General features: G+C 38.7%; 1 protein-coding gene across 1 annotated transcript in view; it reads left to right on the top strand.

The window, feature by feature from the left end:
- Positions 1-13,426, top strand: part of LOC134798856 (ral GTPase-activating protein subunit beta) — a 67,014-nt gene that overhangs the window by 18,117 nt on the left and 35,471 nt on the right. The window contains exons 5-8 of the mRNA XM_063771247.1: positions 5,694-5,928; positions 7,385-7,545; positions 8,085-8,227; positions 8,385-8,502. Of these exons, the coding sequence (XP_063627317.1) occupies positions 5,694-5,928; positions 7,385-7,545; positions 8,085-8,227; positions 8,385-8,502 (657 nt within the window). The remainder of the gene's footprint in view (positions 1-5,693; positions 5,929-7,384; positions 7,546-8,084; positions 8,228-8,384; positions 8,503-13,426) is intronic.

Consider the following 13,426-nt stretch of genomic DNA (forward strand, 5'->3'; position numbering starts at 1 on the left):
TTATGAAATAAATAAACTAAACTAAACACGAAGTGGTTAGTTGCATGGTTGACTGGTACCGGTGACCACCTTCCGGCTTCATCATCAGACCTGAGTATCACCTAGTGTCAAAGATCTTGTCGAGACGAATCAAACGAGCCTAAACACGAAGTGGTTAGTTGCATGATTGACTGGTACCCGTGGCCGCCTTCCGACTCCATCATCAGACCCTGAGTATCACCTAATGTCAAAGATCTTGTCGATACGAATCAAACGAGCCTAAACACAAAGTGGTTTAGTTGCATGGTTGATTGGTACTGGTGATCACCTTCCAGCTCCATCATCAGACCCTGAGTATCACCTAGTGTCAAAGATCTTGTCGAGACGAATCAAACGAGCCTAAACACGAAGTGGTTAGTTGCATGGTTGACTGGTACCGGTGACCACCTTCCGGCTTCATCATCAGACCCTGAGTATCACCTAGTGTCAAAGATCTTGTCGAGACGAATCAAACGAGCCTAAACACGAAGTGGTTAGTTGCATGGTTGACTGGTACCGGTGACCACCTTCCGGCTTCATCATCAGACCCTGAGTATCACCTAGTGTCAAAGATCTTGTCGAGACGAATCAAACGAGCCTAAACACGAAGTGGTTAGTTGCATGGTTGACTGGTACCGGTGACCACCTTCCGGCTTCATCATCAGACCCTGAGTACTATCTTGTGTCAAAGATCTTGTCGAGACGAATCAAAGGAGCCTAAACACGAAGTGGTTTAGTTGTATGGTTGATTGGTACCGGTGACCACCTTCCAGCTCCATCATCAGACCCTGAGTATCACGTAGTGTCAAAGATCTTGTCAAGACGAATCAAACGAGCCTAAACACGAGGTGGTTTAGTTGTATGGTTGATTGGTACTGGTGGGTTTACTAATGTGTTGCAGAAAGTTTTTTGACATATTTTTGTATTGCATAATGTTACTTGGCAGAAATGTCGTTTGGCAGAATTGCCTTTCGCATATATCATTTAGAATACAATCACTTCGCAGAGTTTTAAAAGCCAGAACCATGTTTTGGCATACTGTTGATGTTCATAATAGTATTTTAAACGAATATTGTTTTCGCAGATAAATGTATTGCATAATATTTAGGTACCATAAAGTTATCAACTTGAATCTTCGTCTACGAGGAATGGTGTTCAAGATTTAATAAAACTACCCTTTGTGCTTCGACGGGTCTCAAACTATCTGCATAGGTACCAAATTCAATCTAAATCACTTTAGCGGTTAACGCGTGAAGAGGTAACATACAGGCGGTTAGAGTTATGATGGAATTGCTGTTTGCTAGTTTTTAAAGTGTGTTTATAAGATAAAATAATCAGTACCTAACTATAAAGTCCGTCGGGTAAAAAGATTATGAAATTAATTTCATAATCTACTGATAGGTATATGTTATGCTCTAACCTGATCTATTTTTCTGGCATTTGTTCGTTTTTGTTGAGGTCGCAGTTCTAACCTAACCTACTTTGCTCGCAGCCGTTCGTTTTTGTATGAGGTCGCAGTACTAACCTAACCTAACCTACTTTTCTAGCAGCCGTTCGTTTTTTTTATAGGAGGCCGCAGTTCCAACCTAATATAACCTTGTTTTCTGGCAAGGTTCAATTTAGTTGGGGTCACAGTTCTTACTTAACTTAACCCACTTTTCTGCTAGCAGAAAATATCACTACGCCATAATAAGAGTATGCTGCAGGTGATTATGGTACATAAAATTATGCTAAACTAAAGTCGGCGAAAGTAATCTTCTGTTAAATAATATGCTGCAAAATCTATTGTATGCGTAGTAATAGTAATGCCAAGCAATAGTTATGCAAAATTATCATTCGACTAAAAGTGTTTCTGCGATACATGTTATGCGAAGTGTATTTCTGACAAACAATATTATGCCAGATGAGGGGAACCCGTACTGGTCCATCATCAGACCCTGAGTACTATCTTGTGTCAAAGATCTTGTCGAGACGAATCAAACGAGCCTAAACACGAAGTGGTTTAGTTGTATGGTTGATTGGTACTGGTGACCACCTTCCAGCTCCATCTTCAGACCCTGAGTACTATCTTGTGTCAAAGATCTTGTCGAGACTAATCAAACGAGCCTAAACACGAAGTGGTTTAGTTGTATGGGTGATTGGTACTGGTGACCAACTTCCAGCTCCATCATCAGACCCCGACTATCACCTAGTGTCAAAGATCTTGTTGAGACGAATCAAACGAGCCTAAACACGAAGTGGTTTAGTTGTATGGGTGATTGGTACTGGTGACCAACTTCCAGCTCCATCATCAGACCCCGACTATCACCTAGTGTCAAAGATCTTGTTGAGACGAATCAAACGAGCCTAAACACGACCCGAAAGTTGCAACTTAAGTAATCAAAACAATCCTCAGTGCCGTGCCGGCCGGCACCTAGACCACGTGGCACGTGGCAATGTCAAATGGCTAACCGAACGAAACAAAAATACGAATTATCTTCGTGTGGGAAAGAGAGAGCACAAGGCGGCAGCTCTGTGTCGGCGTCTACAAAGGAAAACGGCGGAGCATGCCTTGCTACTTTAGGCGCGCGGCTCAGAACAGAATAATAATGGTTTTGAGAACGAAATAATTCCGTTCTTAGGGAAGAACGTTATAATTCCGTTCTTCGGGAATATCGGTTACCGAAATAATTCTGTTCCTTCATATAAGGTTATTGTAATAAACCGTTATTTCAAAGAACAAATAATTTTGTTCTTCTTGAATAACGATAACCGAAATGATTTTGTTCCTTTACAAAAACGTTACCGCGTAATAACCGGTATTCGTACGAACGAAATTAATAACGGTTTAAGAGCGATATCAAATGGTTTTTGGGAACCGTTCCCGATCCCTGTCTAAAAATTTAATTTAGCGCGGAGCAAGTACCAGGGCCTCATGAGTTACGAGAAGGTGTCGTTGATCAACGTGCCGGGCCGCGTAGCAGTATGAAGGTGATATAACAATTAAAGTATTATCTTAATCTTTTACCTTCTAGTTTGCGTTTTTGTCCTCCAGCAGAAACCACTGTAACATAATCAAACATTTTAATTTACTTGGCTGAATTTAGTTAAAGAAAAGCGGCCATGTGCGAGTCGGACTCGCCCATGAAGGGTTCCGTAGCAGCAAGTAAGTAGTAACATAATAAAATTGCGGTTTACTATTTATAACGTATTTAAAAAAACTACTTACCAGATCTCGTTCAAACCAATTGTCGGTGGAAGTTTGCATGGTAATGTACATCATATATTTTTTTTAGATGTATCATTCTCTTATTTTAGAAGTTACAGGGGGGGGGGGGGGCACATTTTACTACTTTGGAAGTGTCTCTAACTATACAGTTTAGAAAAAAATGATATTAGAAACCTCAATATCAATTTTGAAGACTTATCCATAGACACCCCACACGTATGGGTTTGATGAAAAAAAAAATTGAGTTTCAGTTCTAAGTATGGGGAACCCCCAAAATCACACGTATGGGTTTGATAAAAAAAAAATTGAGTTTCAGTTCTAAGTATGGGGAACCCCCAAAATGTATTGTTTTTTTTTGTGAAAATCTTAATGCGGTCCACAGAATATATCAACTTACCAAGTTTCAACAGTATAGTTCTTATAGTTTCGGGGAAAAGTGGCTGTGACAAACGGACGGACAGACAGACAGACAGACAGACAGACAGACAGACAGACAGACAGACAGACATACAGACAGACAGACAGACAGACAGGCAGAAAGGCATGGCGAATTCATAAGGGTTCCGTTTTTTTGCCATTTGGCTACGGAACCCTAAAAATCAGTAACATATTATAAATACCAATAAATAAATACCTACCTTTTTCTGAATTTTCAAACTCTGGAACAATAGGAAATGACGATAGAGTTTCGTCCGAGAGGGGCGCATTAAGATTTAGGCTTGGTATAGCATTTCTTTTCAGCCTGTTTCCATTTTTGTTGAAATCAGTAGGTGGAAAGTGATTTCCACAAATAAATTTATTTTCGTTCAGCCTTTGTATTGGTAAATAAGCCAAATCTTCATTGCCTGTTAACTTTACCCATAATCTACATCTGAAATAAAGGGATTATCGATAAGTTGTTCGCACACTATTCGTGTTACCAAGTTTTTTACAAGAAGAACCTATTCACAGAATGTTTTCGTTTTAATCAAGGATTGTAAACGATAAAATCGGGCAAGTGCGAGTCGGACTCGCGACGAAGGGTTCCGTACCATATATAAAAAAAAGGCAAAAAAAAACGGTCACCCATCCAAGTACTAACCACTCCCGACGTTGCTTAACTTTGGTCAAAAATCACGTTTGTTGTATGGGAGCCCCATTTAAATCTTTATTTTATTCTGTTTTTAGTATTTGTTGTTATAGCGGCAACAGAAATACATCATCTGTGAAAATTTCAACTGTCTAGCTATCACGATTCGTGAGATACAGCCTGGTGACAGACAGACGGACGGACGGACGGATGGACGGACGGACGGACGGACGGACAGCGAAGTCTTAGTAATAGGGTCCCGTTTTACCCTTTGGGTACGGAACCCTAAAAACTACTCCAAACTAATTAAATTAGAATCTGGTAACCACTCAAAATGAAAATATCGCATAAAACATCAGTTTACCGACCTGCTCGGGTCAAGCGGAAATCTGGCCAAAAATATACCAGAAGTTACTCTTCTTACACGCCTGACCCCACAAACTTCACATTTTCTTAATGATTTGCCCCCCATTTAAGTAAAAGATAAAGTATTGTCTTAAACACAGAAATAATCATTTAACATTACCGCGGCTTTCACGAAAATTTTAAATGACGGTTGACGTTTTACCGATCATACCAACCTAAAGAAAAGTAAGTATAATACGTCTATGTTGAAAGCAAGTATGGTATGTGCTACCAAAATGCAACAGCGGTCATTTTAATTCGATAAGATTATTTCTATGCCTCAATGTTGGTAACAAGTACGTTCCTAATTTATCATAGTATGGGGTGTCGATGGGCTGGTTTGCGTTGGGTCATAATTGAGCGGACAGAATACTTCCATGTATATGCGTTCACTGGGGGCTCCCCATACTTAGAACTGAAACTCAAAAATTTTTTTTCATCAAACCCATACGTGTGGGGTATCTATGGATAGGTCTTGTGGTAAAATGTGTCCCCCCCCCCCCCCCCTGTAACTTCTAAAATAAGAGAATGATAAAACTAAAAAAAATATATGATGTACAATTACCATGCAAACTTCCACCGAAAATTGGTTTGAACGAAATCTAGTAAGTAGTTTTTTTTAATACGTCATAAATCGTAAACCGCAATTTTATTATGTTACTTGCTGCTACGCTACGGAACCCTTCATGGGCGAGTCCGACTCGCACTTGGCCGCTTTTTTATATCCTAATACGGTTGCCAAGAAATATGAATAGCAATCTTGGGGCCCTTCTCAAGTAATTTCATCGATTCGAAACCTGATTAAACAACTATCGCTATAGGTCGAAAAAAGTGACTATTTGTTCATTTTTGTTAAAAATATCAATTCAATAACCATGATATCTGCGGCCCCGGACACGCACGGCCGTCCGCTCAGTACTCAGCGTTCTGAAAATGACTTGAACTCACTGCACCAACCCTATCGACCTCGCTTAGGCTTGCTTCGCTTTACAGGCGGCGACCTGATCGGCAAGCAGGCCGTCCTCTGCCACCGGGTGCTCCGTCTCGCTCGCACTGTAGCCGGCTCAGCGGACCTGGGAGCGGCGGAGTGGAAGTCTCTTTTACTCCTACTGCTGGCCGCGGCGCGGGCGCTGCTGTCCCCGCCCGCCCCGCACCACTCCTCGGCTGACCAGTTGTGTCGGCGTGTGCTGGCTGTGCTGCTGGAGGTGTGGCTGCTGGCGTGTCACAGGTGCGTGCGGATTATGTTGTAGGGTATTTCATCATCATCATTATCATATCGGCCAGAGGACGTCCACTGCTGGACATAGGCCTCCCCCAAAGAGTGCCACAATGACTGGTCTTGCGCCACCCGCATCCAGCGGACTCCCGCTACCTTTACCAGATCATCAGTCCACCTTGTGGGGGGTCTACCCATGCTACGCCTTCCGGTACATGGTCGCCACTCGAGAACCTTTCCACCCCAATGGCCATCGGTTCTACGTGCAATGTGCCCCGCCCACTGCCACTTAAGTTTAGCGATTTGGAGCGATAGGGTATTTATTTGACTGTATTTAAAATAATAGTACATTATTGTCGAGGCTCGGAAGTAGCTACTTGCAGGCTGAGGATTCGTTTTAAACGGACGACCTTGGGAGTCCGTTTAATTGAATCCGAAGCCAGCAAGTAGCCTTCCAGCCGAGTCATATATAGTGCTTTTCTCAAAAATGGTGCAAGAAATATAAATATCATACAAATATTTTACAAAAGCAACTTTCTTACGTATATATTTTCACAGAAAAAGGTAGAAACAATTGAAAAAATTAGCTTTGCCGCCTTTTTATTTTTTTAATAAAAAAATAGAAGTGTATTTTTCTGCCGAAAATACGCCAACCTATTTGAGACAGCTAAATAGTCGCGGTACTAATCATCTGTTTGGCTGTTTAATGGGCCTGTGCCTTCATTTGATATGGCCATTTCAACTTTTAAAAAGTTTGGAACTCGACAAATAATGGAATTTGTATGCAACATTGCAGTCCCAAAATCAAGACTGCAATGTTTTTAACTTTTTAATTTTTGACTGACCATAAACTACGCGCTTCGCAACCTATTTTTTAAACGGCAAAGTCGACTTTGCCGTCCATTTTTGAGAAAATTATTTTACACAATGCATGAAATAAAGCACCAGAAGATGAATAGAGAAACGTAAACAGCAGTTATTTATAGACACATTTTCTATTTAAAACCCGTATATAACTATAAAGAATAGGTAATTTCATTGTGACGTCACATGCTAGTGTTTCATATAAATTCCATAGTAGCAAAATCGTTATGACAGTTCGAAAAAAGAGACTGATTTGACTAGTAGTCAAATTCCCTATTACTATACATCAATTTAATCCTTAAATATCTGGGAGACCGACCTTTGCTCGGAAAACATATAAAAACTCGAAAATGCGCGTTTTCCCAGAGACAAGACCTAGATCGATTTTTCGCCCCCGAAATCCCCCATACAGCAAATTTCATCGAAATCGTTAGAGCCGTTTCCGAGATCCCCGAAATATATATATAAATAAATATACAAGAATTGCTCGTTTAAAGGTATAAGATTTAAAAACTGGTGGTAATTTAATAATTTTTGGCTGGCAAGTTAAGATCCCGGGACTCAAGGAGTTAACAAGACCAAGTTTAACCAATATATATGACAGATGTTTCCCGTCACCCCCGCTATGGCGCACGCTTCGTGAACAATGCATCCGTTGGCGGCATCGCGCGCCGCTCACAGAACAATGGACGAGAGTTTCGCTCTGCCTTACGGCGAGGCTGCTAGGGCATATGTACGGCCCAACGTTCCCCAAGATGCCTATAAGTAAGCTATACTCGAACACATCCTCCCACTATGCCAGTAGAAAAAGGCGCGAAATTCAATTTTTTTTTATGGGAATTCATCTCGCGCCTACATTTTTTTTTAATTTGCTGCCTTTTTCCACTGACAAAGTGGGTGTGCCAAAGTATATCCATTTTATTATGAGGTAATTACTCATGGTTATAGCACAAATTTATTGATTATGCGGTCAGTTATCAAAGGATGACATTTGACAATAATTTACCACAACACGTATTGCTATCTTTTTAAGCTGTCAAACTTGGGGCCCCAATTGTTCTTAGACTTACCATTTACACATCTTACACAATAAAATATGATTCTTTAAATCAAATTACGATTTAAAAAAAAACATCCTTATATCGCTGTAAATTATAAAAGGTGATTTATTTCAATTAGTTTAGCAGCCTCTCCAAGCCAGCACCAACGTCATACATTTTGACGTTTAATCGCTATAATAAAATCTACATAAAACACTTGAATATAACATTCGAGTCCCTCAATATTGTCTTGTGTATGTGTAGGCGAAGAAGACGCCAACCTGATTCCCCCGGATATGTCCGCCGAAGCTGTCATGCAGTCCTGGTACCGAATACTCCACACCATCGGCAACCCGGTGGACCTGTGCCGGCCGCACGTCATCAGCCAGACTCCGGACTTTCTGCAGGTATTAAAAAGGCCCAACAATTTAACCTAGGAAATCGGCTGAAGATTGTTATCATTAGATCGTCTCGGTATGGCGGTAAGTGTAAATCAAAATATTTTATCGTTAATTGTGCAACATACTTAGGAGCCCAGAAATCCATAACATCACTCTATTACAGTACTCAGTGCTCGAGGAGGGCGCGCGCGACCCGTCGCAGCACCCGTGCCTGCAGGCGCTGCCGGCGATCTTCCACAACGCCATGCGAGGGCTCGCCGCGCATGTCGACGCGTTCCTTGGTATGTATGCTATCCTGGTACTTACAGCAACATTAACTGATCAATTAATTATCATTTTAAGGGTCGGCTGCATCTAATCGTCTGTTACCGTTAAAGCCTTCGCTAAATTTTACTGTAGGTACCTATTGGAAGTTTAAGGGTCGGTTGCACCAAACCGTTTGTCACCTAAACGTTGACACGTTAAAGCGTTCGCTAATTTTTTTTTGTTTGACGTTAATCAGTCTGTTAAATGTCGTTGGTGCTACTGGGCCTTATAGTTCTCTGCTGTGTGACGTTGATCATTCCGTCAACTGGCGTTAGTGCAACTGACCCTAAGCCTTCTTTCGTCTTTTTTCTTTGGAAGATATTCTCTTCCAGAATTTCGCATTTATTCAGAAAATTTACGAAACGCTCATTTAAACCAAGTTGCATGTTTATTCTCGCACCGTCTAAATGAGCCTTAACAAATTCTATTAATAAGATGATTTTAAAATATGGATCACATATATTTGAATACAATACAAGAGAATTGGCTTGCATAAGAAGTTCCTGTCTTTACATTACTTGTACCAAATTGTTATTTCGTTGAATCCTGTCAAAGTGACACTTACTGAGTGAACACTGTGTTATTTTGTCTCCCAATTATTAAAAATAAATATGTGTTTAAACGTATCAGTGACCGACAAAACATATAAATTACCTTTGGTGAAACACTCAAGATCCGTGTAGATACCTACAAAACACTCTGGTGAGCTCTTTTAAACACATTTTTGAGCAAATATAAATGATAATAAAGTCCGTTATTATAAAAACTACGCACACATATAAACATTTTCAAAACAACAGACAAATTTACCTAATTAACTAAATAAAAACAAGGTATTTACACCAGCTGATTTGACGACAAACGTCTACTGGAGAAATGTCACTCAACCTGCGCGGAGGGATGACAGATGCGTTCAGAAACACGCATACATACTGACAGTGATACGTTTAAGGAGACAGTTATCATTTGACATTTATCTTTAACTACTGATGAAATAAACTAATAATATGATATGTTGAATTGAATGAGGATTTTAATATTTTGTGTTATTCATTGATATTACCTGACAATTATTTATTATAAAAATGGATCATACACTACGAGACGAACGGAATAATGTTACAATACGGAGAAAGATGTTTAGATCACAATCGAATGATAAATTGTATGATAGTTCCAGCCTTGACTCATCAAACTCTGATCGCGCTAGTAAAAGCTTAGATCTCTCAACATATATAAACTTAAGCGCAAATTACACTGACATGAAAGAAGAAATTGCCAATTTAAAAACTCAAATTGAAAGCACGAAATCTGAAATCGTCAATTTGGGTCTTGAAAACTTAGAACTAAAGAAACTTCTACAGCGCCAAGAGCAGCAAATTTGTAGCCTCAAAGAAATATGCACAAAAAATAATATAACTCCAAAGAAACATCTTACTCCACTGAGGAAACAAAAAAGGCGATTATTAACGGACAGCTTTAGAACTATTTCGACATCAGAACAAGAGACAGACCCAGAGGCCAAAACTTACGTCTCATCACCTGAAACAGAAGCCAGTCAACACACGAATAATGGCATAACTACGGCAGAAACACATACTCAGCCAGAACCAAAAGAAGATGTTCAATTAAATGGGAAAATTATTGTTAATGAAAAGGCGGACATAAATTTAGAACATGACACTGATACAAGTATTCAAATAATACCAAGTCCACCCATACCAGCTGTACTAGAAGAAAAAAACATCAAGCAAAACAGCGAAACTGCTACTACAGGTACACATGTCCAGACAACACCAATAAAACATATTGTCAACGAGACGTCAGACCAGCAGAGTCAAATCTTAGACCGTGTAAACAATATGCAAAGTAAGCCATCAAAATCGGCGAATGCTATAGAAAAGCCAAGGACACCTAGCAAAAAAATTTGGATTTATGGCACACAACAGTGCACAGGTCTAGCACTGGCAATAACAAAGTCGAGGAGAAATACGAAATATGAACATTATGCAGCACAAGCGATGATAAAGCCGGATGCTCCCACGGAAGAGATTATAAACAGTAGTGCTAACGAAAATTTCATGGTAGGGGATAAGATTGTTTTAAGTGTAGGTGAAAATGACTCAAATCCGTTTAAAGTTACGAGTGAGCTTAGCTACTTTGTTATACATAACAAACATATTCCTATCATTATAGTAAATGTTGTTAAAAATGATTATGTAAACCGAAACCTACTAAACAAACATATGAATTTACTATGTAAAAATTATAGTAACTGTCATTTTATAAATATTACTTCACAAAATAGTGATGATTTCTTAAAAAAGCTGTGTTATAAGATAAACATCACAATTGACTTTCTGGATTATGAACGCACATATCTTTGCCCCATGATGTTAAAAAACCGTTTGAGTTGCCGGTATCCTAAATCCAAGTCATGTTCCAAAGCTGTAAACCACTCTGAGCCAAAAATAAAAATGACAGACCAAAGGCTAAAACAAAAAAGTATAGTAGATTATTTCAATCAAAAAGCACCTGCTAAGGTCGCATGTAAATCAAATCAACCAGTAAATGTTGTAAATACTCACAATGATGAAGCTAAAGTTACAGATCCTGATTTTTTTCGTGACTAACACCAGTCTGTTAAATATTATGCATCAGAATATAGCAGGTTTTCTAAGTAAGAAAGATACTCTACAAATAACGCTCAATGAATTGTCGAGATGTAACACAAATATTGACATACTTTGTTTAAGCGAGACCTTTATTAAATTAGGTGACGAGCGAAATATACAACTCAAAAACTTTAAACTAGCTAATTCATTTTCTAGATCAAAGATGAGGCGTGGAGGGGTCTGTATCCTCTGTAGAGAATACTTAGATTTCAAGGACCTTCCTATTTTTGAGACCTTATGTCAAGAATTTGTCTTTGAAGCGTGTGCCATCGAAGTGCCTTCACTCAAAAGTATTATTACGTGCATTTATAGAACACCAAGCTCAAATACTTCTACGTTTTTAAAATTACTCGAAGAAGCGCTGACAATACTTCGCAAAAAAACAAACAAGCAAATTATATTAGTTGGCGATTTTAATATAGATCTACTTAAAGAATCTAATGCTGCTGCTGAGCTAAATCGAATAATACAAAATTATGGCTACATTGTACACAAACGAGAATCCACGAGACAAGGGGCCTGCCTAGATTTACTTATCAGCAATGTTCCAAAGGCCCTAGGTAAAAACTTACCACTTTGTTTATCGGATCATGATACAGCACAGTTATTGTCCATTCCAGTAGCTAATAAAATGTTACCTCCAAAGCACTGTTTCATAAGCAAACGTGACTACAGTCCAGAGAATGTCGGTAAATTCTTGCAACATCTGGGTAGCTTATCATGGTCGGAAACATTTAATGGACAGGATGTTAATGCTGCATTTGACAGCTTTCATGACATGTACACCCTCCTCTTTAATTTATGTTTCCCTGTTGTACGTGTGAGAATAACAAACACAAAAAAACAGAATGCTTGGATCACAAAAGGCATTAAAAAATCCACAGCCGTCAAAAGAAAACTACGTTTCAGTTATTATTACTCGCCTAGTGACCGCTCTAAGCTAAAATACTTGAAATACAGTAAGTTACTTAAAAGATGTATCTTAACAGCCCAGAAAATTCAGAATACGAAAGTAATCAACCATAGTAAAAATAAATGTAGAACAACCTGGACTCTAATAAAAAAAGACACCGGTCATAATCTTAAATCAATTCTGGATAAGACCTTTGATAAAATTAAACACGACGAATCAATAATCACGGACCAGAATACCATTGCGGATTTGTTTAATGATAATTTTGTCGATTCAACAAATCTAAATAAGGGAACAAATGGGTCTTACTCTTATCCATACCGTATAGAATCAGTAATATCCAGCTTATTTTTACACCCGGTGAGCCAAGATGAAGTTTATAAATATATAATGTCCTTACGTAATACTAATTCTGTGGGCTTTGACCAAATACCCACTGCTATATTAAAATACTCAGCTTTAGTCATAACGCCTTTGCTGACTCATCTTATTAACATGTCTTTTGCGCGGGGTATATTCCCGGAGAAATTAAAAATCTCCGTAATCAAACCCTTATACAAAAAAGGAGATAAGCAAAATATTGAGAACTACAGACCCATCGCCCTACTTTCCGTCATATCAAAAGTCTTCGAAAAAGCCATGCACGCCCGTATCGTAAGCTTTATAAATAAATTCAATGTCCTAAAACCAGAGCAATACGGGTTTCAAAAGGGAAAATCCACTACATTAGCGGTTTTCAATTTAGTCCATAAGATATTAGAACATGTAGATAAGAAAGTGCCATGCACATGTATTTTCTTTGATATGAGTAAGGCGTTTGATTTCGTGGAGCATAACTTACTTCTTTTCAAGTGTTACCAATATGGTCTTCGTGTTAAAACCCATGAATGGCTGAAAAGTTATCTTTGCGATAGAATACAACATGTAGATATAAGTACTCTATCCGATAAAAATGAGCTGTGTTCGGTAAGATCCAAAAACAGACATAATAGAGTAGGCGTCCCACAGGGCAGCATCTTAGGCCCGTTACTCTTCTTAATTTATATTAACGACTTACCTGATGTATCAAATCACGATTGTACCTTATTTGCCGATGACATTTCTTTGATAGTACCCCTTAATGATAATTATAATAATGAAGAATATAATAATGACATAAACAATACTATTTATACAATAATTAAATGGCTTAAATGTAATAATTTGAATGTAAATATTAATAAAACTACTTATGTGCAATTTCATAACATATATGGCAAAAAACAGGACCTAAAAGTTGAATATGATGGAAAAACTTTAGTAGAGAATAAC

The sequence above is a fragment of the Cydia splendana genome, chromosome 17, assembly GCF_910591565.1.
Source record: "Cydia splendana chromosome 17, ilCydSple1.2, whole genome shotgun sequence".
Taxonomy (NCBI): Eukaryota; Metazoa; Arthropoda; class Insecta; order Lepidoptera; family Tortricidae; genus Cydia; species Cydia splendana.